This window comes from Bombus affinis, chromosome 11 (genome assembly GCF_024516045.1).
Source record: "Bombus affinis isolate iyBomAffi1 chromosome 11, iyBomAffi1.2, whole genome shotgun sequence".
NCBI lineage: Eukaryota > Metazoa > Arthropoda > Insecta > Hymenoptera > Apidae > Bombus > Bombus affinis.
Genome location: NC_066354.1, coordinates 7,169,961 through 7,194,351, shown reverse-complemented (window position 1 = coordinate 7,194,351; position 24,391 = coordinate 7,169,961). Strand labels below are relative to the sequence as shown.

Here is a 24,391-nt window from a genome sequence, read left to right as displayed (position 1 = left end):
CCAGTTTTCACACATACAAGAAAGAAAATAATACGAGTTACCTATATCTATAAGTAGTCTTTTTTTATATTATACGGCTTTTCTAATTGTATTGTATTATATTTTTAAGAAATCTATTTAAGTAGAAGTAGTTTACTTAGTTTTTAATATGTTGCAAGTACAAATTGATCATTTATTAATCCATCTACTGACTATAATGTGGATTTCTACTATAAATGAATATACTGCCACCAGAGGACGTATTCATGTACAATTGTATTCATGGTAAATAGTCTAATGAACTGATCAAGGTAGTATATGCAAAGGTTGATCGCTCTCTTTGTCTATCTACATACACATTTAAAATGTTTGTTTATAGTTGATAATCGTCCTAACAATACTAAGAATCATGGATTATGAATTTAAACTAAAAACTGATACAGATCGAACGAAAGTCGAAGATCTTTTTGAATTCGAAGGATGTAAAGTTGGAAGAGGAACTTATGGGCATGTCTATAAAGCTCGCAGAAAAGAAGGGTTAGTGTTTCTAACCTAACATAGAAGATTGCGTAGCATTTATTACTATTATATTTTACATGAATAAGAATAATCTTTAATTTTTCATAAATTGTATAAATCTATAGGAAATATCTTTTTGTTATTAGAAGATTGTAGCTTTTACCTCAATGTTTAAATAAAACTAATTCCTATACATGTTTTGTATGGTTTCTAGAATTATCTACATATAATATACATAATGATTTATTTTAATTACTCTAGACATTAAGTACATTACATAAAATATTTATACAAGGTGTGAATTCTTTTCATTTTGTCCTTTTCACTTTCTCTGATTATAATGCGTATATACTTGACATTTGAATAGAGTACCAGATAGCGAATTAAAATCTCGGCCAGACACAAAGGATTTTGGCCTAAAGCAGATTGAAGGTACAGGTCTTTCAATGTCTGCATGTCGAGAAATTGCAGTAAGTATCGATTCTTTTTTTTATATGTACACTCTAGCATTATATGTAATAATAATAATAATTTTATTACAAATATTTTGATATACTCCTTTCTACAGTTACTTAGGGAACTAAAACATGTAAATGTGATTACGCTAATTAGAGTTTTTCTATCACACATTGATCGCAAAGTATGGTTACTATTTGACTTTGCTGAACATGATCTATGGGTATGTTCATGTTTATTACAAATACTTCCTAATAATACAGCTATTTTATTAAACAGTACTTTCTATCTTGTAGAATACTAATAGTTTCTTATTTTAATCCATAGCATATAATAAAGTTTCATAGAGCAGCAAAGGCTAATAAAAAACCTGTTATGGTACCAAAGGGTATGGTAAAATCTTTATTATATCAAATTCTAGATGGTATTCATTATTTACATTCCAATTGGGTGCTTCACAGAGACTTGGTAATTTATTATTATTTGCAAACACTATACATATATGTGTAATACTTTATGTATGATTAACTTGATATATTATAATTTAGAAACCAGCAAATATCTTAGTAATGGGAGAAGGAAATGAAAGGGGACGTGTAAAAATTGCAGACATGGGTTTTGCTAGATTATTCAATGCCCCATTAAAGCCTCTTGCAGACTTGGATCCAGTTGTAGTGACATTTTGGTATAGAGCACCAGAATTGCTTTTAGGTGCTAGACATTACACAAAAGCTATAGGTATTTTGTATATATTTAAAAATTAAAATTAGCTATTCGTGCACAGTTGCTTCCAAGTATTTTTATTCTATTATTTCAGATATCTGGGCAATTGGGTGTATATTTGCAGAGCTTTTAACTTCTGAACCTATATTTCATTGTAGACAAGAAGATATTAAGACTAGTAATCCGTATCATCATGATCAATTAGATAGGTAAAAATTTTGTTTGATATATTACTATGTTCATAACATAGAAAATAACACAGAAAGAAACAAATTTCTTTGATGTTCAGGATATTCAATGTGATGGGATTTCCTTTGGAAAAGGATTGGGAAGATATTAAGAAAATGCCAGAACACCCTACATTATTGAAAGACTTTAAAAGATCAAAGTTAGTATTTTTGTAAAAGTAGTTGTCTTACAGAAAAATTAAAATTTGTAACTTAATTTTAATTTAAATATAAATTTTTTTACAGCTATGCAAATTGTTCTCTTACAAAATATATGGATCGACATAAAATTAAACCCGATAGTAAAGCGTTTAATCTGGTGAGGCTAAGTAAAATATTTTAAGCCTTAACCATTTTTCCGAATAATAATATTGATTTAAACATTTCAGCTTCAAAAACTGTTAATGATGGATCCAAATAAACGAATAACTTCCGAACATTCTATGCAAGATGCTTACTTCCAAGAAGAACCATTGCCAACGCAAGAGTATGTTTGTAACGATTTATTTGATGTTGTGTCAATCATATCGATCGATTACTGGTAAATCTAGAGTCAATCTAATTAAATAATGTTGTAGTATATTTGCCGGTTGCCCTATTCCTTATCCGAAACGGGAATTCTTAACGGACGATGATACAGAGGAAAAGACTGAAAACAAAGCACGGCAAAATCAACAACAAACTGTGAGTGTATACAGATTTATTCGTGTAATTGGGTTCCCTTCTTACGAATTTCGTAAAATTTTAGCAGCAAAATCAACAACAACAAGGGAATGGCGATCATAATCATGGACAAAACGCAAAGCGAGTGAGACTCAATGGTCCTCACGGGGCTCCAGAATTTCATCAACATCAGAGTCACGCAATGACCCATCAACAGCCTCCAGGGATGGTTTATTCTACAGCACAACCAACGCAACCGTCAAATTTTCATCAACGTTTTTAAACGATTTCGTTTGAACGATTGAATTCATTGATAGAGCAATTAAATTATCAGTTTACTGATTTAATCAATTTCTGTATCAATGAACAGACCAGCGACTCCTGTATATTCACAGTATGATAATATAACTTTATTTATATATTGTATACATGTACATGTCTTACAAACTACTTTTTAGACTTTACATGCATTTCAAATTTCAGAAATATCACATTTACGACACGTTAGTAATATTACTGAAAACAATATATCGATTTCTTGCCCCTAATAAGCGACATCAGTACATTTTTGGTAATTTCAAGAATGTAGACATCTGAGAAATCATACAGCTCCTAAATATCCTTGCGTTTACTTTACGTTTAACTGCTAATCAAACGAACAAACGAAATATTATATTGGTAGGATAAGGGAAGAATAAATGGTAGCCAAAATCAACCCGAAAAAGGTAGAGTTTAAAAAGGGGGACGAATGAAATGAGAAAAGAATGCAAATTGGAAAGTACATGTGGAGTCTTCATCCAGAGGATGACGAAGACGAGTGAAGTTGAATTGAGCGAAGGGAAAGTACGCATGCGCGGTAAATCATTCCGCAGCAAGGTGGCGGTCCGTCGTGCCGCGCGCTCCTGAAACGCAGTTTCCGTGAATCGGTGCTTGACGAAAAAAGTGTGCGTGAACCGCGTGTTACTGCGATCGAGATGCCGATCAAACTACGGTCCATTTATTCGCCAGTCAGCTCGTTGTTTAAATGAAAATAAAAGGTGAGAAACATCTTACATATCGAACTATGTACGCGACTTTTCTTTCCTACTATTCCACGTTTTGTCAAGTTCCATTAATCTAGAAGATGAGCACCTGTCAAACCTGGTCGCGTTCCCTTTTTTTTTTTTTTTTAGCGAGGAACACTGTTCTCGATGAAACTTGCTTGATTCGTTAGTATTGGTTCAAAATAATTATTATCCGGGTATTTTTTACTTTTTCCAATTTATAAAAGTGGTCTGTTGTTTTGACAAATTCAATAGCGCACGCGTTATTTCCAGTTTCGAACGAATACGAGTATTGCACAATACTAAAAAATCTCTTGCGTAATAAATAACGAAAGAATTCTAATCGTGTTGTATAACATTTTAAAAAGTGATGCAGTATTATTTGTCGATTTCTCACTTCGATTTCTCATACAGTAAATGAACACTCGATAATGTTTTTCGAGCGTTGGTGATGAAACATAATGTTTCTTAGATTTTGGTCGGTAGCTGCAAACCGTAAACAGTGATATTTTGCATAGCTGCTAATATTGCGTAATTAAAAGCCATAAAATAGGTATTTTCCCTTAGAAGCACATTTTTCGTAACAAGGAAAAAAACTATAGATGTTGAGATTTTCAATTTTAAAAATCAAGAAACATTATAAATACAAAAGTAAAAGTAGTGGAGGGGGAGGGGGCGATCCTGACCACTATAATCCAACAACCAGTTGAGGGCCATGACCACGTTGCGACAAGGTAACCGCAATTAACTCGGATCGATGTATTAACCGAACGATTCGAAATCCTAACTGTTTCCGAATCGTGTTGAACAACCATAGCAAATATGTTAATACAGTTAAGACGATACACGGTACATATACGTACATATATGTATATTTAACGCGAATTAATCAAAACGTGCTATCCACCAAACGCGATTCGTCGTAGACATATGTAAATGTTTATGTTTCCTGAGAATTCTGTTATTATATTCGTGACAAAAAGCAAAAGACAGAAAAATTCAAGGAAAGATAGGCATTTTGTTTCGCACAAGGACGTTCAGAGTATTCTATTCTAACTTTCACACGAAGACAAACATGACGAAACTAGCAATCTCGTATCCTCGTATCTTAGTACGAAGATCAGTGCAAAAGATGTTCGAGACTTTGTATCAGAAACGTTACCCTAAGTATCCGTACCCTGAAATGATAATAATGATAATCAGATAATAGAACGATGCATCGATCATCGATAATTCCATTGGTCTCTTCGTAGCTTGTTACGAAAAGATTCAGGATAGCCCTATGGTGCGGGTCTATACACGGAGATGGTCTCTGTTCGATATACGTTTTCTTTAAAGGAATAAGTAATCAAGGTACGATTCGGAAATATCGCCGTAGATCGCACACTTGTTTCTGGAGCTAATATCAAAATGCCGAATAATGATAGTTGGAACAGCGAAGTGCCACTCTCGTCTATAGCTGTAAAGATCTATAGAAAAATCTATCTTGCCAAAACGTGAACGCGTCCACGCGGACCTACAGACCGCGATCTTCCGTGAATTCGAATCGCGAACATGACGTGATCGCGATTCGCATGGAATTCTCTTTTCGGTGACGAACGTCCGAGAAACGACATTGGCGATGGTCGAAACTTCTTTTGTCGGTAGTGAAAGACGTGGGAAGAGAGGAGAGCAGATTGTCGGTGAACAGTGAACACACGCTTAACTTCGCGCTGTCGTACGCGAAAGAGAACGAGAACAAGAATGAGAGACAGAGAAGAGAGGCGAGGTCAACAAGGTACCCGATATGGTATCCCACGTCCGTCGAGAGTGCTATTTCATGTATATGTATGCCTAAATATACACGATACACACATAAATTCGTACACGCGTTCGTAAGATCGTCTCTGCTTGCCTCTAAGTATTAGGAATCGTCACAACTGAATTACTAAATGTAATATTATACACGGCTTTGCGATTGCTTTTATCACCGTTCCTTTTCGTTCGACCAAATTTCATCGATCTTTGGTATAGGTCATTTGGTATATTCGTCATATCTTCGTATAGGAACGCCTGTAAGGCGATACGTTCGACGGATCGGTTTTCGAGCGATATCCTCACCCGAAAGATTCATTTTGGTAAGGCACCATAGAGGACGAAGCTCAACATCGAAGCGTATCTTTCTTTTCATTCTTTCTTTTTCTTTCTTTTTTTTTTTCTTGTGTCAATGTATCGGATCGCGCGGCCTTCCTAAGATGGCCAGTGCCACCGTAAATGCAGACACGCAAGTGCGAACTTGGAGGTCGTCGGTAGGAACGATTGCAGGAAGCACCGATGACTTAGTACGGCTGCAGCAAGGCGTACCAGCATGAATCATTTCTACCAGCTTCTACTGCGCTGCCGATATATTCGGAAACGTACTCGCGAATCTCCCTTATTTACGATTAGTAGTCTATTGGTTCTCGTCGTTTGAAACAAGTATCGTCTGCATCGGTGTTCGAGAGCAATCGTAACGCGTTACTCGAAATTACATATGCACTGCAATTTTCAGATCTTTCGTCACGAGCGAAAGTCAATGTATCGACGAGAAATTTGCTCTTAGCTCTATCGACGCGATCGATATAGAACGATTCATCCAGTATTTACTTATACGTATATATAATACGTACTCCTTAATCGTGGCCCTTAATAATATTCAAGAATCTATTTTTAAACGTGACTAGAGGTATGCGCATGCATACGGTGACGCAATCCTATGGTCTTTCCCCTATATTTCCCTCTCTCCCTTTCCCCTCTTCTTTCTCTCTCTCCCTTTCACTCTTACTCTTTCGCGCCTCTTCACCCCTCTTTTTCTTTCCGCTGCTTTCCTCCTTCTCTCTCTCTTTCTCTCCCCTTCCACTGTACGATTGTCTCTCTTTCTTTTCTCGTGTCCTCCAACGTAAGCAAGTATTTACACTTATGTATTCTTCGACGACGTACATATTTCTACATTCACGGTCTTGCGAAGCGGGAGACTTCATTTTTCGTACAGCGACACTACCTTCCTTCATTTCGATCTTGCTTATTCTCGCTCCTCCATTCATCCGACACAGCATACCGAATGAATATCGAAATCTCCAACGAAATAACTTCGATATGCTTTAAAAATCGAAAATAAAGTCCTCGACAGTCGTCACTTACCAGATTCTTCCCTTTTCTATCGGAGTTCGATAATTGGACTATAAGTTGCGGCCTCGTACGAGACACGCATAAAGAAGAGCGTGTCACGTTGACGCTCGATCTAGACCTCGTTCTAATTCAACTTGGTTTTATCTTGTTTATTTTGTTAATAGAAATTGAAGCGTTTCCGTGGAGTCGTAGAGTAGCGAGATGTTTTCAGAGGATGATCGGTAACGTTAAACTTCAAGCTTCATTGAAATCTCGTTAGATCGTCGAACCGTAAATCCGTAACAAGTATGACGATATATCAACTCGTGATTCGCAAATTATGGTAAAAGAAGTTGATTGGCCGTTACGAAACGCTATTAGACACGGTATATTAGATTCTTCCTTCTGTGTAACGTAATTACATTTATGCGCTACTTTGTTAGCTTATCGAGTTATCGCGTAATTAAATGACGGTAACTTTTGAAACTCGATCAAAAGTGTTTTCGTTTGTTTCAGATTCGGAGCAGAAGGTTTCTCAAATGCAGCCGATATGGATTCCCACGTTGGTCTCGACTATATCGTGGATAATCCCGATTACTGCGTCAAGCTCGCCACGGGTAAAATTATTCAATGTTCTCGATAGCTCGAATGTCAGATAACCAGCTCCGATTGCATCCTATTAATCGCATATCTCGTTGAATTTCAGCCTTGGACACAGCGTGTCCCTCGGTTAAGAAGCAAGTGGTAGAATTGCTTTCGGCGCTGTGTGTTTACAGCCAGGATGGAAGACAGAGAGCTATCGATACTCTTCACGCGTATCAGGTGATCGAACTTGAGTAACAAATTCGAGCATGGATCGGTTCGTTCGTTCGTTCGCAGAGTAGTGAAGTATTACCTCAAAGAACCGCAATTTTTATCGTGTTGGTATTAGGTAGCGTTTAAATGCAAGGTTGTCGTATCTGTTCGATGCAGACACAAAGAACGCAAAGTGGCGTGCTAAGTTTGCGTAAAAATCACAGTTCAAGGTCTCTCTCCGGCAAACAAAGGACAATAGATATATGTTGCTTGGAATCTCCGTTCGCGAGAACCACCAGGCCTACGGCTACGCTATTGCACGCTACACAAACGGTGATTCTATGCGACACGTTTTCTTATCGGAAGCCAATTCGTTCTTTGTATCGCATCGCAAACAAATTTTGAAAGTCGCAACGCCGAAGTTGGTGTTCGCGCGAGCGCACTCGTCACAAACGCGAACGAGAACGTTTAACGTCTTTTACGTTTCTTTTTTCCTTTGCATCTTCGTTTCGATAGCGGAAAAATAACGATCGGTGACACGTTGCAGAAAAGGAAAAATGAACGATATCGATTACGAATCGTGGTGGAAGAGTTGCAGAACGCCACTGCCGAAGATTATCGGACCGCACTATTGGCATTCATAAACTGTTTAGTCATCTCTACGCCAGTGCTGAAGGATCGCATAAGAATTCGCAACGAGTTCATCGGTTAGTAGGCAGATGTTGAAATTTCCCAATCGCTTTTATATCGTTGACGATGTCTAGAATAGATGTATCTGAGAGGAGAGAAACGAGCAATATAACCTAACACGTGATTTATCTCGGTTGCAGGTTTGAAGCTCCTTCCGATTTTGAACGAGCTGCGGTGAGTACAGTACGACGACCTGGATTTATGACATTAACTGATTAACACCTTAACATCGTTGAATAATAAATAATAATGAACGTTACGAAAGGGCGCTTTATTGTACCCACACCTTCTCATTTGCACTTAATGCATCGTTAATATCGCGCATGCATCGAGCGTCGCATCGTACGCAACTAGCCAGAATTATTAAACGATTCCATCGAGGATTGGTTGACTAACGAAGCAGGAATACATTCAGCCTATGCGATGTACGACAGTTGCATGCACTAATCCAATCATCGTGTTCGCATTTCCGTTCTCCCTCTCTCGTTTTCAGGTGATCACATTTCCACTTATTCTCGTTTATGCATCCATACGTACGATCATCGCGTCATACCGGGATATCTTTCGCTTCGCTGTGGTGCGCAAGCGAAACAGAAGTAAGACGAACTGGACGAAACTATGATTGGAACTACAATTATTTGCGTCGAATCGCGAACTCGCAGTTTTGTCCTTTCTGTTTAGCCCTCTACAGGAATAGTACGATCTGTCATTCCTCCGCGGGATGACGGACGAACAAACTATTCTTGATCGAGCAAAACCAATCACGTGGAAGCTGCTTTAAATATCGATCGAGAAAATCACCGGTCAGGATTTACGATAAAAGAAATCGTGACCGACACGTCCGATATCGTCAACGTTTCGTCGGAACGAGATCGTGCCTCAACTTCCCTACAAATTCTTGTCGATCTTTCGATTCGTTAAGTCGTGTCCGTAACAAGAACGTTAGAACGATGCGACTACGCGTGAAAGTTAGCGGTTTATCGATCGCGCGTATCTGCGTATTCGGAAATCGTTCGATTTAGTTCGTCCCGTTGTCTGTTCCTGTCTTTTTCGCCGAATTCCTCGCAGAATTCACCGTTCTCCTCGTATCGGAACGGCGCGCGATCCAAAACGCAGAGAAGGTGAAAATGAAGGAAAGATAGAGAACGAGGAGAAGATGGAAATCGCGTGCGAAAGCGAAAGAACGTTCGCGCAAAACGGAGAGGAGCAAGGGAAAAAAGAAGAACCGAAATACGTGGCTCGAAGGGAGAGAGAAAAGACCGAATTAACTCTCCGCGAGTATGCTCGAGCCGCGATGAGATGTAGCTATAGCTGGTACCAACGGACTCGGCTGGAACGCCGCCGCGCCGTGATACCTCTCATTCGTTTGAATATTTATACTCGTTGAATGCTCGTCGAGATCGTTCGAAATCTCATAATTCGTCGTCGTCTCGCGTTTTCTTTCGCCTTTTACATGTCGCGTACGGCCTTCGTCGAGATACACGCATTTAGTTACGCGTTCACTACGAGCGAAACAATTTAACGAACCTGTTATCGCAGTTTCGACGATACACGTACGATATGTAGTGTTTAGTGCGAAGTGATATTTTAAATTTTATCTTTTGATTCGAGACGATTCTTTGCGTTTAAGAGTCAGTCCTCTGGATGATCGTAAATACAGTAACCATATCGCACCTATGTCAGGAGCGTAAAGCGTAAGGTACGATAAATCGGTTGCTCCGTGTGCGTCAGCTCGCTTTGTTTCGCATAAAAAATCGGCGAAACGAAAGAGGGTAGGAGAAATAGGATCGAATCGCGAAAGCAAGAAAACCAGAGAGAAGGAAAAATCGGTAGGATAAAGAAATAGAAATTGTAGAGAAAACAGGCTCGTGTCGAGCGAGACGAAAATAGAGCGAAGAGCTCGACGTAAGGGCTTAAAACGTACCCGGATCAGGAAGGTGACGCGATTGTTCTTGCAGGAAAAGCCACGCACCGGATCTGAGAGTGCAACTCGATGTTTTCGACGACCAACGAGAAACCGACGAGGAATTATCGAATCACGGACCACCTGGAATCGATCTTTCTTCCCATGTGGATGTCTTTTACGCGATCTTTGGACAAGTAAGAACTCGATATCGTTAGACGAAACTTTGCAGACGTTCTGTTTGCTCTTCGCGTTATTAGATACGATCGATAACTTCTGTTCCGCGTCCACTTTATCTAGATCGCTGATACACCGCAAGAAATACCATTCTTGAGTATTCTCCAGCATCTGTTACGGCTGGATCCGAAAGATGCTGCTAGCGATCTAGCATGGGATACGGCAGAGACGTTGGTTCATAGAGCCACGCTGTTGGAGAATCGAGAAGACGCTACCAAATTGTTGCGCTCACCTAGTCTTCAGGTAATGACTTGCCTTACAATTCCATTCCCATCGAATTTCCTCCTACAATGGTTCCGTCTATTTCGCTTTTACCATCCGTTTACCAACTAAGAAATGAACGAGTAATTCATTTTCCAGACGAATCTCTGTTGTCACTGTCGAGGTACCGACCAGACGTGCGGAGCCTCCCGAAAAGCGTCGTTATCGGTGAACAATTCAACGACGCCTCTGCCACCTTTACCGCCTCCTCCTCCACCTCCTGTACCCGTTGATCCGTCAGGTACAAGCTCGCCGACACAAAATCGCGTTTTACCACCACCTCCGCCTCCACCGCTTCTTACCGGCAACGTTACGTACGCCGATGCATCGATGGATCCACCGCCAATGCCGCCGCCGTTGCACGCATTACCGGTCACACGAGTACCCACCCCCGAGCCGCAGAATAATCACGCGAGACTACTGCCACAACAGGAAATACCCACCCCCAAGGCAAAAATGAAAACCATCAATTGGAACAAGATACCAAATCACAAGGTTCGCTTCTTTGCTCAACGATCTATCGATCTCCGCCGCGCCCATCGATATCGTTTTATCGTTTTGGACACCATGATTCCTAGGTGATCGGGAAGCGCAACATTTGGTCTCTGGTTGCCGATGAGCATCAGAATTCCCCCATGGCGGATATAGATTGGGCAGAGATGGAAGGGCTGTTTTGTCAACAAGTGCCGCCGGTATTACCAGCAGCCTCGTGCTCCTCCTACGGGGCAAACTCCGATGCCGAGAGACGACGTAGGGAACCGACCGAGGTACTACGTATTTACGTATTTGCTATGTAACTAGCTAGATTTTTGCGCCATTCACTCGATCCGCATCGCCAGATGAATTTCCTTTCACGAATTTCTTTCCAATTTATTTCAGATCGCGCTTCTCGATGGCAAGAGGAGTTTGAACGTTAATATATTTCTAAAACAGTTTCGAAGGTAAGCGATCTATCGCGATCTTCTATCCGAGACGTAGAGATACAGATGGAAAACGTTGCCGATGATTTCCAGTTCGAACGAAGATATTATTCGGCTTATAAAGGACGGCAGTCACGACGAGATCGGGGCGGAGAAGTTGCGCGGCCTTCTAAAAATTTTACCGGAGGTCGACGAACTGGAAATGCTCAAGAGCTTCGACGGGGACAAGTCGAAGCTCGGAAATGCCGAGAAATTCTTTCTGCAACTGATTCAAGTACCAAAGTAAGTATCTTCGACGTAGTTTCTTATCGCGTGTATTATAACAGATGGGGGAAAAATTGAAATGGAAATAAAATTCGCCCGGTGTGCCTTGCCAGTTACAAACTACGCATAGAATGCATGCTGCTGAAGGAAGAATTCGCCGCTAATATGAGCTATTTAGAACCAAGCATCAATTCGATGATCCTAGCTGGTGAAGACTTAATGACGAACAAGCCACTTCAAGAGGTGTTGTACATGGTTCTGGTGGCCGGAAACTTCCTCAATTCGGTACGAAAATAGAACGAAACCACTCGCGTTCGTTGGAAAATTGACGCGCGCAAATGCGAACACGTAACTAAAATTATCGTCGTCTATGTACGTAGGGTGGTTACGCTGGGAACGCCGCCGGAGTAAAGTTATCCTCTTTGCAAAAAATAACTGAAATTCGGGCGAATAAACCAGGAATGAACCTTATACATTACGTAGCTCTGGTAACGTATATTCCTCGTGTTTCTTCGTTTACGCGTATCGTTTCTAGTTTATGTTCGAACGTTTCGTGCACCCGTAGCAAGCCGAAAGGAAGAGGAAGGATTTGCTGGATTTCGCAAAGGGTATGACCACTCTGGAAGCCGCTACGAAGTAAGTCCTTCGCGAAAATAATCTACTCGATTTAAACAACAGCTAAAACGTTCTCTCTTTTATCCTTTGTCGTGTGTGTGTGTGTTGGTGGTACACAGGACCACAACGGAGCAATTAAACAACGAATTTAACGCACTCGACACAAAGATCAAAAAGATCAAGGCACAGATTAATTTTCCTTCGACGGAAACCGACATACAGGAACAGATGGCACAATTTTTGCAGGTACCGCGTCTTTAATGATTACTTGGTTGTTGGTAAAACAAAGAAAAAGGAAAAAGGAGGAAAACGTTAGAAAATCATCGAACGTGTCGAGAAAGTCTGATTAAACTCGCGCTTTTGTCGTAGATAGCGGAACGAGAAATGAGTCAATTGAAACGAGACATGGAAGAACTCGAAACGTTAAGGCGATCGCTCGCCGAATTTTTCTGCGAAGACAGCAACACTTTCAAGATCGAGGAATGCCTCAAGATATTCCATCAATTTTGCCAAAAGTTTAATCAGGCTGTCGCAGAAAACGAGAGACGTAGAATTCAAGAGGAACAGATATTGGCAAGGCGCAAACAACGAGAAGAACAACTTTTGGCTAGAAAACGATTACGTACGTCATATAAATATGTATAATCTTTGTCCCCTTTTCTTTTCGTCAAGTCGTGCATTAGCCTTTCTCTTCGGTCGTTACTTCGTATCACAATCGCGCCGTTTTACCCAAATGTTACAGTGACCAATAACCAACAACAAATCGAGGCGCCAACCTCTGAATCTGAATGCAATTTAATTGGTTACGATCCTTTCGATCTTGCTAGCGGTTTACCTCAAAGGAATTACGGTCGTCCCGACGTTAAGGTATACGTTTCTCAGCTACTCCTTCGAATCAACGAAAATAACCATGTTCAACTTCTCCTCGATTTAGATCAAAAGACTGCAAAACGGAGCTGTCACTTCCGACGAAGATGTCTCGATAACCGGGTCGCCTAATATTCGACGACGTTTAGGTTCTTGTTCCGGCGGAATCGTCGACCAGCAATCTACCAAAGAAGAAACTTACTCGCCAGGTATTCCAACTTTATTCCTCGATCACGCGCGTTACCTTTCCATCGGACGCCACTTATCCTTCATCGCTACTGTTCCGCGTCTTCTTTCACGTTCACAGATGTTACCCCGAACGGTACCCTTCGTCGTCGAAGAAGTCGAATACCCTGCGAGGATGACGACGGTAATTTAATGGACTTCTTAAGGACGTCGGGTCAAGACGGCACTCGCGAGAGAAAATCGTGGGGTAGCTTAGGTATAACCAAATCGTTCGCTCTTCTTTTACTTTAAGAAATTTGTTCTTCGTTTGTCTAAAAATAGTAGTAGTAATAACAATAATAGTAATAATAATCTTTTTCCCTTATCAACGAGCGCAGATCGGTCGTGGGCAAGAAGAGCACGCGGCCAGTCTCGCAGAAGCGATCTATTAAACGCAGATTTCTCGATCGATCGCGAAAGGCCAAGTTCTCCGTCACCTTTACTCGAGAGCAAACCTTTCTTGCAAGAGGAAGAAACGAAACCGGCAGGGTAAGCAACGTTCCTAATGAATCAATCGTGATGCGTGTGCTCTGTAAATATGCGTTTACGTCGAATCGTAAATAGGAAAGCGTGGCGGCAGAAGATCGAGGCATGGTTATCGGAGAACGAGAAGGAAGACCGTGCAGGCGAAGAGCTGCAGAAAAAAGCAAGACAGTTGCACCATGCGAATCGACGCTCCTACGAAGACTCTGGTAAATATCGAGTACATGTGTACACACGTACTAGCATATATGTACATTGCGAAACGTTTTAAACCCCGTTGACTTAATGCGTAGAGAGCGAAGGCAAGACGAATATTCAAATCGAAGCTGCTTCCACCCACGATACGTACTCGGAAGTTTACGACTGGCGTCCGTCCGTTGAGAAGACAGATGTGATGCGCACGATGGAAGCTATCGAAGGTTATTCTTTCCTTGATATTGCACAGGCCATCTTTACCATTTCTACCAAATTTCTTTCTAGTTTCTAATTACGAATTGAATTCGAATACGAACTTGTTTTCGTTGCAGAAGCCGAGACGCATCCGTCGCAGAAGGATAAATCTCCTTGGCGAAAGTCGAGCCTAAACGTACCAAATAGTATGGAAGAGACTGACCCGCGTTATTCTCGCAGGCTAAGATCACGACTGAGCGCGGAAAACGTGTTAACATCCAGCACTTTGCAGGTTGATACATTTATTCGATCATCGAGTACCGATTCCCCTCTTGCCAACAAAAAGAAACGATTGCAAGTTTTGTCTTCTGCTTCTCTTCTTATTGCAGTCGATCAAAGAGGAGGAGAGGAAGAAGAATAAGACTACCGACGTCGTGAATTCAAACCCTCAAGACGAGTTAACGATTTATCTAAGACAACCTTACGGCGATTCTCAAACCGCTGGATCACGGAGATTTTCGAAACTGAAGAAAGGCGCTGACGAAGAGAAGATCACCGATAAGATCGAGATCGATTCTGATAATATAGAAACACCTCCAGCAACTAGAAAGTTATTCAGCCCACCGAAAGAGGTGAAGCCAGTTGAGAAAGAACCGTGTAAAAGAGAACGTTGCAGCAGCTCTTTTCAAAGCAGAGACTTTAAGAATCCAATGTCGAAAAATGTAAATAACACAGACTTCGGAATAGGTAAGTGGTGTAAAGCGTTACGGTTTCTAGTAATTTCGTTACGGTTGTCATTATCGCTGATCCGTTTCAGGCAATTTTGATCGTTACTCGGCGGCAAGGAGAACAAGAAGATACAAAAAAAATCAAGACTCGGCAGAGAAAGACTCGAAACAAGAGTCGATGGTCGATGCCGAGTCGTTGGAAGCGAAACCAGCTGACCGTCCGCACTCTTTGCCACTGTCGGAAGAAGAAGGACACGGCGAGGATTCTGTGCCATCCGTTTGGCAAGAGAAATCGAAACGGCAGGCGGAATCCTCGAGTTCGTTCGATATCGACACTGCATTGGCAGAGATCGCTCGTTCCGGTGAAGATCTTCAACGATTGTCGCGACCATTGGTGCACCGAACCTCGAGGCTGCCGGTCAGTCAACCGTCAGCCGTCGTCGCCGTAACCAACACCGTTCTAAGTCCGGTGATGCAAGAATCTCGACCTCGAGAATCCTCGTTGACCGTTCTCGCGGAAAGAGCTGTAACTAGCCGCGAACGACAGAGGACCATGATCGATCCTAGTCAGGTAAAAGAGGCGATCAGACTGACCAACAATCCGCCGAGTCAGGTGAACGAATGTCAAAACGTCTCAACGTGTCGATCACGAAAGCAATCTCGATCTTTTGGTAAAAACGAATCCACCAACGATGAAATCGATCTAGCCGTTACCGATTCAAATCGTTGCCAAGAAAACGCAGATCCCGACGTCGAGATTTACCACGACAAACGAGCCGAATCGACGCTGCGAAACCAAAGCAAGGTACAATCCGTACAATCCAACACGGAGGGTTCGGTCTTTCATCCTAGATTCGTGCCACCTGATATAAATGTCACCGCTTCTACTCCCTCCTCTTTTTCCTTGTTGCCCGCTTCCGGGAAAGCTCGAGATCAAGAGATGAACGACGAAGGTTTCGAGGAAACGCAGAGTCTAGTTTCCGAAACCCTCAGTCAAGAAACGTCCTCCGGAAATTACGAGACGGATACCCACGATTCGACGCGATGCTCTCCAGCCGAATTACGCTATTCTGGAACCGATAATCATCCTCCCGTTCACACCACCATCGACCACATCCAGGTAACCGAACATGATCCGAGCAAATCGATCGGAGATGCGACGTTAAAAACAATGTCGTCGCCGTCACCGCCGATCTCGAAAGGGTTCGAGAAACGAGCGGGCTCGATGAAACACACCAGCGAGAAGTCTAGCTTCCTTCCTAAACGAACAAACGCCTTAAAGCGGGACGTTTCAGTGAGAAAAGCGGCGGAGTCGATGCAACGAAATTCAAATCTGGCGTTCCAATCGAACAACGGTCAGACGAGGAACGAGGTAGAACGTTCGGGATCGAGAAGCAGTCTTCGTAGTTCGCGAAGTTCCTTAAATAGCGCCACGTCGGTGAACACCGTACGAAATTTAGTTCCGAATCACGCACCTCTTCGTACTTACACGTCAGCGATTTGCGCGTTAACCAACGATTTGCGAAAAAGTCCGTCACATAGTCCGTTGCCGCCGAAGAGCAACGAAAAACGTCGAACGAATCCACGCGCGACGGTCACTAGAATACCAGCGAGCAGAAGCAGTAGCAGCGGAAGCAGCGTGGGCCCAACCGCGAGAACCGCTCGCAAATCTCTCGGGGTAAGCATTCAGCTAGCCAGCTATCTTTTAATTTTGATGACAGCTTGTGCAAAATAAATCGTCGTGTTTTCAGTCAACCACCGATGTGCAAAAAGCAAACAAAGGACGAGCGCTCTTCTCGCGTAGTAGCAGCAGCGGAAGCGGCAGTAGCATGCGTCCACAGTCTTTGCCATTAAATCGTGTAAACGTCGAAAAGGTGCCATCGTCCATCGCTAAAAGTAAGTTGATTCACCCAAGAACCGGAACCAGAAACCACAGTTTTATGAGACCGACAGCCGCAAGTGTGAACAAAGGTTCCATTCCGAATCTACCCAGAAGCATCAAAGGTTTGGTCAAATAATAATTCTGTAGAAAAGGAAAAAGATTCGCTCAATACCGATTGACACGCATCGATAGCCGTTGGCGATGCCCTACATATGCTTTCTTGTAACACAAACATTATCTTTAAACACTCGTCAGAGTTTCCTCGTGGAGTTTAAATCGTTCGCTTTGACATAGAACATCGAAGTCATGTCGAGATCGTTCGTGGATGACGGCACATAGTCACCTTAAATTCATTATATATCAGTTCATTCAGAAGCATATACATATATCGAAGACAATGGCACTCGTTTGAAAGATATTAGATTACAGTATGAAATTACAATGTTTCAATGTGAAAGATTGGAAGATCGTGGAAAGTTAAACGATGACCTAATATTTATGGTATGCCTTCGGGTATTAAATAAAATACAATTGCTGCGATGTGAAAAATTCAGAGGTACGAGGACTATTGTAAAATACCCTGTACGTATGTCGCCAACCGTTATGTAAAAATTTCCGGAGATACAATATGCATATATGACATTACGCTTTACAGAAACTTACTAAAACATCGCGGAAACAGTGTTTGCTGAATTATATAAGTTATTCGCATCGCGTGAAATGCAATTATCTCAATGTGGATTTGAACAGTCAAGTTCCGATTAACGAGATAATGCAAAAAATAACTTATATGTACGCGAGTTTGTAGCCATCGTATACACTAGCTAATGTATCGAATAATTACTTTCAGTCTTTTCGAATTCAATTACATACACGCATGTATCATAGGAAATCACTAATAATCGATTAACTCGCACAGTACACACGCGAGTGTCGTTGATAACAAAAAAGAAATAAATATGTATTATGTAACTATGTTGAAAAAAGAGATTTTAATACCGACTGAAAACGGCAACGTCCTATATTCGCGCTATATTCGGAATCGTCTTATTCTTACACAGGATGCACAACGATATAGCGAAAATTCGTAAGTAGTTGAAAACAATTAGATAGTTAAAGAATAAGACGATTCCAAAGTACACGCGATGAAATGTAAAAAGCTATTATGATGTATCCGTATACTGTAACGATAAGTATTCCGAATTAGACGAACAAAAATTATTTACAACAAATAAATCATTCTACGAATGGGCTACGAACATAAAATAACGATCGATGCCAACGATGCAAGATTTCGGTAATATATAAACAAGCATTCGGTTCGTTATATTTTCTTAAGATCGATCACGGAAGCCAAGGGAGACCGGACCCTTTGGCGCGAGAATAAATTCAAATTGCAGATCAAGCTCTTCGTCCGCGATGATCTCGAACTCCCGTACGATCTGCGACAAAATTAAATAATTGAACGTACAACGATGCAACACCAAACGCGTTTCAAAATGTATCGCGCATAAAAACGAACCTTTGCCAAAATAAGCTGCAACGCGAGATCCACGAATCGCTTGCCTGGGCATATCCTTCTTCCAGTTCCAAAAGGCGCAACCAATAACGGTGAATGAGGATTGATAGACGTTAGCCATCTATCAGGCAAATATCTTCCGGCATCTTTAAAATTCTCTTCGTCCATGCCAGCTATCCAAGTGTGTAACAGGACCGTTGTCTAGAAGAAAAACGATGATTAAACGATGATCGAACGACGAGAAAGAAAAAGAGAAGCGAAAGAGAAGAAAATAAAAAGAAGAAAAAAGAGATAACCCTAAAGAACTGGTTTCTGATTAACACAAACAGAAGCACCACAGCCGTTACTCACTCCAGTAGTAAGATGATAACCACTTAGTTCGATGGGTTCGTCCAAAATGCGAGCGATACAGGTTGTCGTTGGAATCATTCTAAATGCGAAACGACATAATGCAGCCACACGTTAAGACACGTTAGAATCTTTTTAGAAAAGAAATGCGTCGCGCGTTACGCACCGGAATGATTCGGTGATACATGCGCGCAGATACTTGGCGCGCCGTAAATCATCGATCGTCAAATCGCAGCCAGGCGGTGCCAATGAATAGGCCTCTTCGTAAAGTTTAGCTTGTACATCTGGATTACGGCCGATCAAGTAGAATAGAAACACCAAGGTGTTTCCTAACTGTGCACAACCATGAGACGGTAAGCATGCAAAAATGAGAGACTATTGTAAAGACGAACTGCATCAAAATGCAGTAAAAAGATAACGTTCTCACCGTGTGTATACCAGCCGCTATGAAGTCAACGATAGCCGCCTTCTTATCGCATATATCGAGACTCTTTTGCTTTAAAATGGATTGAAAAACAGCCTCGACCGACTCGTCTCTAGCATCGTTTCGCTTCTCCAATATAGTGGCTTCGACGATCTCCGAAATGATACTGAAAACCAGCGATCTGTATAAGGCCTATCGAATTTTCAATTTATTCGCACGATACCGTCACGAACCAGCCAATACGTACTTGTATATCTCGTCCTCGCTTTCTATCAGTTGTTTGTACGCGGAAGTTGGTAATAATTTCCACAGCGGTAATCCGTAAAAGGCGTCCCGCGAGGCCGTAAAGTGTATCCTGACGGCTTCCGCTAATCTCGTAGCGAGCTCGCTGCTGGAATCTGGCTTTAAGAAACCCAAATGTCGACCCAAGATCAAAGTACAGGTGCCTAGACCGAAGCGAATACAGAATCCAAGTGAAAGATCACGTTACGTGTGTGATAACCACTACCGCGGTAAAGTATATCTTACTTTCGAGTCCCATTTTGTAGGCAAGCTCCTCGAAACCTATTACTTCATATCCCGTCCTTCGTCGACGAATCAACTCGATGAATGAATCTGTGGCGATGTTCAAAGCCGGGAAGAAGCCAAGAACGGTATTAGCACCCGTCAGTTCTGACGTAAGAGCTAACCGAAGATCGTGCCATGTTTGTCCCTGTCTATCGAATTATTCGTTCGTTTAAATCTAAATTAATAGCAACCTTCTCGTTTCTCCTACCAATGCTTTAAGCTTATAGATATTTTACGACTGTAGACGCTTCTACGAAGAACTTTATCCTTCCCCCCCTTTTTTTTTTTTTTTTTTTTTTTTATTACGTATGTGTACACACACAGAGAAAGTTCGTCGTTAAAAAAATCAAAAAAAAAGAGGAAGGAGATAAAGGAGATACTCACTCGTTGACCAAACCGAGATTCGTGTAACGATCCCGACGAGTTCGTCGATAATAGGATATGACCTCTTGTGGGGGCCGAAGTGGATACTTGGAATTTCGGCGGAGAATAGCTTCGATATCCTGACGAGAGAATACAGAGATCATAGGAAAATTCCATAATGTTTCCTCTTTACACAACGGTCCATATCGTTTGTTCAAATCTATTCTTGAATCAGAAACGATCAGCTATGTTAAAATGTGTAGGTATAGGAAATCGGAATCGGTTGTTCGCTACAACATTCGATGTTTCTCGTCGTAACGAAAGCGACGAATATACCAGGGCCAAATTTCTTACCTTTGTAAGCATCGTGAACCTTGCTCAGCTTATAGTAGCCGATACAAGAAAAGATCCATCTGGTTCCGAGAATCGGTAAAGGATACGGTCCCGGTACTTTGGTTACCGCTTCGCGCTTCTTATCGTGCTTCTCCTCGCCGGATGGTACTGCGAACAGATGGCACAAAAACATAAACGATGGCGCGGGAAGAAAGCGATTTTCTCGAAACGTTCGAATCGATCTATGTACTATAGAGCGTATCAAGCAGCGAGCAATAATTTCTCAAGCGAGCAACAGGATCGCGTCGAACCACGAGGTTTAAAGTTAGAAAGGGGATTGTGATTGTATGCTGTACGCAAACGCGCAGCGCTTCGAATCGAAGGTCGCCCATACACGAAATATCATTTTCCTTCGACCTTTCAAATTTATACACAGCTATATTATTCGAACACGACGTCGCGTGGAAAAAAGAAATTAGACATTATTCTATAATACGATGGCAATTACGTACGTGCACATTCTTCGTACTTTTTCTACTTGATTAGCGCGATTAACGATCCGTGTAAACGTACAAATTTATTTTCATAACGCGAACCCGATTAAAGGGTTATTATTATCAGAGAAACTTACCATTGCTTTTTTGAGACGCGCCGCTCCAAAACCACCAAGCTGGCCGATAGCTAGTAGCGAAGACCAATATCGTCAAAAGAGCTACCGCGATTACTTCGAACCAAGCGCTCGAGAGTAACATCTCGACACTCCTGTAAAAGCAGGAACAAAATCGCCCACTTGCGAATAATGTCGTTCGATCGCGACTATTCGAATGGGAAAGCAAATATTTGGAAGCTTGGTTATCATGTTACGAGATACCGATCTTTGAGCGAGAAGTACATATTGCGTACTTATTATCTCGCGGGCTCTCGAATCTTTAACCCGACGCGACACAACGTGACGTGACGCGACTTGACAAACAATTATTATTCTTATAGACGTTCGTTATCTCGACGATAAAGGGATATATCGAGAAAACAGTCGCAAACTCGACACGCGCATACCAAACGCTATGTATCGCGGTTATTTATATATTTTCATGTGACATCGGCTGCCGCGGCCGAAAAATTCGAATCGACGAACTGTAACCACGAGGTATAACGATCAACCGTGTCGCGTAAAACACGAGTAGGTATGTATACAGTTGAGACCCGGTGTAAAACTGTTCGATCCTAGATAGGTAGGGGGTTCGTTCGACCGGTCTATGGAGAACGATCGCGAAACAGGAAACTGATAGAGAGAGAGTTTGTTACGCTTCGAGAGAATATAGGAGAAGCGAAGCGCGTGTTAGTACCGCTCGCGGAAGGAACGCGGATCGCGATAAATCCAACTAGTCGTTGGCAAAAAAAAAATGACGCACCACCGCTGCTTCGAGTCCATTCGAAGTTGACTGACTGTCCCAGTGTTATTTACGGACCGGCGGTTTCTTCTATTTGCAGTGGGCTGATAACACGTGTCGTCACGATGACCCTGCTCTCTCTTTCACTCGCTAATCTCAAAGCTGTTACACGGATCGGAGAGAAAATGCCTAAATACCCGTCCCACCGATGCCATGTGAACGATACGATACATGATGACACGCTCGTCGGTTTGTGTACGTTTCACGTAACCAAGACCTGTTGTCATTGCGAAATGCGTAACTTGCCATGCTCGTATTATTAAAATTTTCGAAATACATAGTAAGGTCGAACAAATACGGCAGATTATTTTAGAAAAAAAAAAAAGAAGAAAGGAAAAGAAAAGAAAACACGGGATTCTTACATTTCGTTGGTGCACGAGTACTGTTGCGGCTAATTAAATCTAACATCGAATCGAAATGTCTAACATCGTCACTTTGTTACAGGTTTCCTCGCTACACGTTCCCCCGTGTTCTTCTAATTTTATACATACCTACTCTGAACGTTCTAAGATCGACGAGAAACACGTAACAAACCGATTAATGACAAAAATTATGTAACATCGCATCGAACGATACGTATATTGCTTTGATTAATAACCAAATTTCTTATCGCGCCGTATGTATACGTATAGCGTATCGGTCGCGCGGGCAAAGGGGTGATCTAACTATTAAATTTACAATTTTACGGTCTATCTACGAACTATAAACGAAACTATGCTACGATTGGCTTGTTAACACTCCGAATTCGAGTATTTTATTATTTTATTCTGTCGTAACGTCTATTTGCGTAAATCGATGGTAAATAAATTCCATGGAAAAACTAAACTGGATAAGACGAAATGAAAGAAATGAACAATTTAAAAGAGACGGATAACGATCAAATCGATTTCAGCCCGTTTGCTTTATTACATTCAAATAACGATCATTGATCTAATCTAAGGAAATACGAGTATAAACCAATTATTCGTTCCCACGGTATAAGCGCTGATCTACCACTAGAACCACATGCTCACACGATGCGATTCACACTATTTATTTTAAATACGTGTACTGTCTCGCTTTAAATGGATTTTGTTCACATAAATATGAAGCAGAGGCAAAAAGACGATATACAACGAGTGTTTCAATGACCCGCTAGTGCCCGGATAATCGACGGATTTGTTTAAATTCGCATATTCGTGTCACGGGTAATGATCAACCAGTGGATAAAAACAAGACGTTCTTGTACTTACGAAGGGTGCGCGTAGTCTGAAGTACAGTTAAAAAGAGACGCCAAACGTCGCGTCGTGTCGTCGTCGTTGAGATGATTGTGATGGTGGCGGTAGCGGTAGTAGTGGTGGTGGTAATGGTGATTGTGGTGGTGGTAACGGTGGTAGTGGTGGTGATGGTGGTAATGATGGTAATGGTGATAATGGTGATGGACTATGGTGATTTTGCTACTCCCAATGAGATTAACCGTAACCGTGACAACGTTGACGAAATGAAAAGCAATTCATCATATTGATAAATCTATTTTCCTACGATAAAAAAGGTGGCAGGCAAATTCTCGTCTTACATTTTATAAGATCAGATGTATAAATCGTTTTAAGGCGGCGAGAGACGAGAAAACTAAGAAATATCGTCAAATTTGCTAGAGTATATGCAATAATATGTATATTTAAAGATGTAAGACGTGTAACAAAAATGTTATAGTTTAGTTTACGTTTTTATACAAACAGAGATACAATTGGAAAAATCATTTGCGATATTTACAATCGATGTTATTGCAAAGATCTCCAATGATCAGACAAAAGTAGACATTTTTCGCAAATACGAGATACATACGAAAGGTATAAAAAAAGTAATCCGAAGAGAGCAACATGTACGGAACACTTACCCATATATATATGTGTGTACGTACGCATATACACACATACGGGTGGTATATCGTTGTACGAAAGGTAGTCGACCAACCAGGAAGTGATCACGAGCAACTGGTCACTCGCCGGAATTCTGTCCGTTGCGATTACACGCAATTTCTGTGTAGTCTGCTTTAAAATTGGAATTCCTCTCGGGATTCGTATAATGACATGTTATTAAAACGGGAATTTTCACGTGCGGGACTTTATTCAGTGACGAAGATCGTCGCGCGTGTATTCGATAAAACAAATTCCTTCCAAATTCTTCCTTCGTAGCTTTGCTCTTCCAATCCTTTGTGTTATATGCGTGTAACATACAATCCTGTCCTTTGTGTTATATAATTTTTCAAAAACGGAACAATGCGAACGCGCAAACGCGTTTTACAATCGCAAAGTAACAAGTTCTTTCGGGATTAGGATTCCAGAACCTCTTTTGATCGTCTTGACAACAGATGATACGTTTCTTTCGTTTCCTAAATTTCCCGACGTGTT

The 24,391-nt window shown here is 41.4% G+C and overlaps 2 protein-coding genes across 9 annotated transcripts; one reads left to right on the top strand and one right to left on the bottom strand.

Moving 5' to 3' along the window:
* The first annotated feature begins 49 nt into the window (after positions 1-49).
* On the top strand, positions 50-17,968 carry LOC126921815 (inverted formin-2). Of its 7 annotated transcripts, XM_050733688.1 has the most exons (25): positions 7,253-7,353; positions 7,443-7,558; positions 8,079-8,238; positions 8,362-8,395; positions 10,180-10,321; positions 10,425-10,604; positions 10,722-11,117; positions 11,201-11,389; positions 11,502-11,563; positions 11,636-11,824; positions 11,920-12,091; positions 12,187-12,294; positions 12,372-12,442; positions 12,541-12,667; positions 12,791-13,043; positions 13,164-13,288; positions 13,356-13,497; positions 13,596-13,730; positions 13,852-14,002; positions 14,078-14,205; positions 14,290-14,415; positions 14,524-14,678; positions 14,776-15,133; positions 15,204-16,792; positions 16,866-17,968. In XM_050733688.1, exons 1-25 carry the CDS (start codon positions 7,287-7,289, stop codon positions 17,130-17,132), a joined length of 5,442 nt encoding a protein of 1,813 aa, XP_050589645.1. In that variant the 5' UTR covers positions 7,253-7,286; the 3' UTR covers positions 17,133-17,968. The 7 variants fall into 7 exon arrangements, 3 of the variants coding, with proteins under 3 accessions (XP_050589645.1, XP_050589648.1, XP_050589646.1); XR_007712571.1 differs by lacking the exons at positions 8,079-8,238; positions 8,362-8,395; positions 10,180-10,321; ... (18 more) ...; positions 15,204-16,792; positions 16,866-17,968 and adding exons at positions 50-290; positions 359-516; positions 866-968; ... (7 more) ...; positions 2,483-2,588; positions 2,653-3,604; XR_007712568.1 differs by lacking the exons at positions 8,079-8,238; positions 8,362-8,395; positions 10,180-10,321; ... (18 more) ...; positions 15,204-16,792; positions 16,866-17,968 and adding exons at positions 359-516; positions 866-968; positions 1,067-1,177; ... (7 more) ...; positions 2,653-2,961; positions 3,051-3,604.
* On the bottom strand, positions 17,346-24,391 carry LOC126921824 (ecdysone 20-monooxygenase). Of its 2 annotated transcripts, none has more exons than XM_050733717.1 (11): positions 23,878-24,391; positions 21,182-21,312; positions 20,572-20,718; positions 20,239-20,437; positions 19,816-20,003; positions 19,535-19,733; positions 19,291-19,453; positions 19,030-19,196; positions 18,867-18,945; positions 18,519-18,716; positions 17,346-18,438 (listed from the first exon to the last, which is right to left on the bottom strand). In XM_050733717.1, exons 1-11 carry the CDS (start codon positions 23,913-23,915, stop codon positions 18,331-18,333), a joined length of 1,617 nt encoding a protein of 538 aa, XP_050589674.1. In that variant the 5' UTR covers positions 23,916-24,391; the 3' UTR covers positions 17,346-18,330. The 2 variants fall into 2 exon arrangements, with proteins under 2 accessions (XP_050589674.1, XP_050589675.1); XM_050733718.1 differs by lacking the exon at positions 23,878-24,391 and adding an exon at positions 21,963-22,081.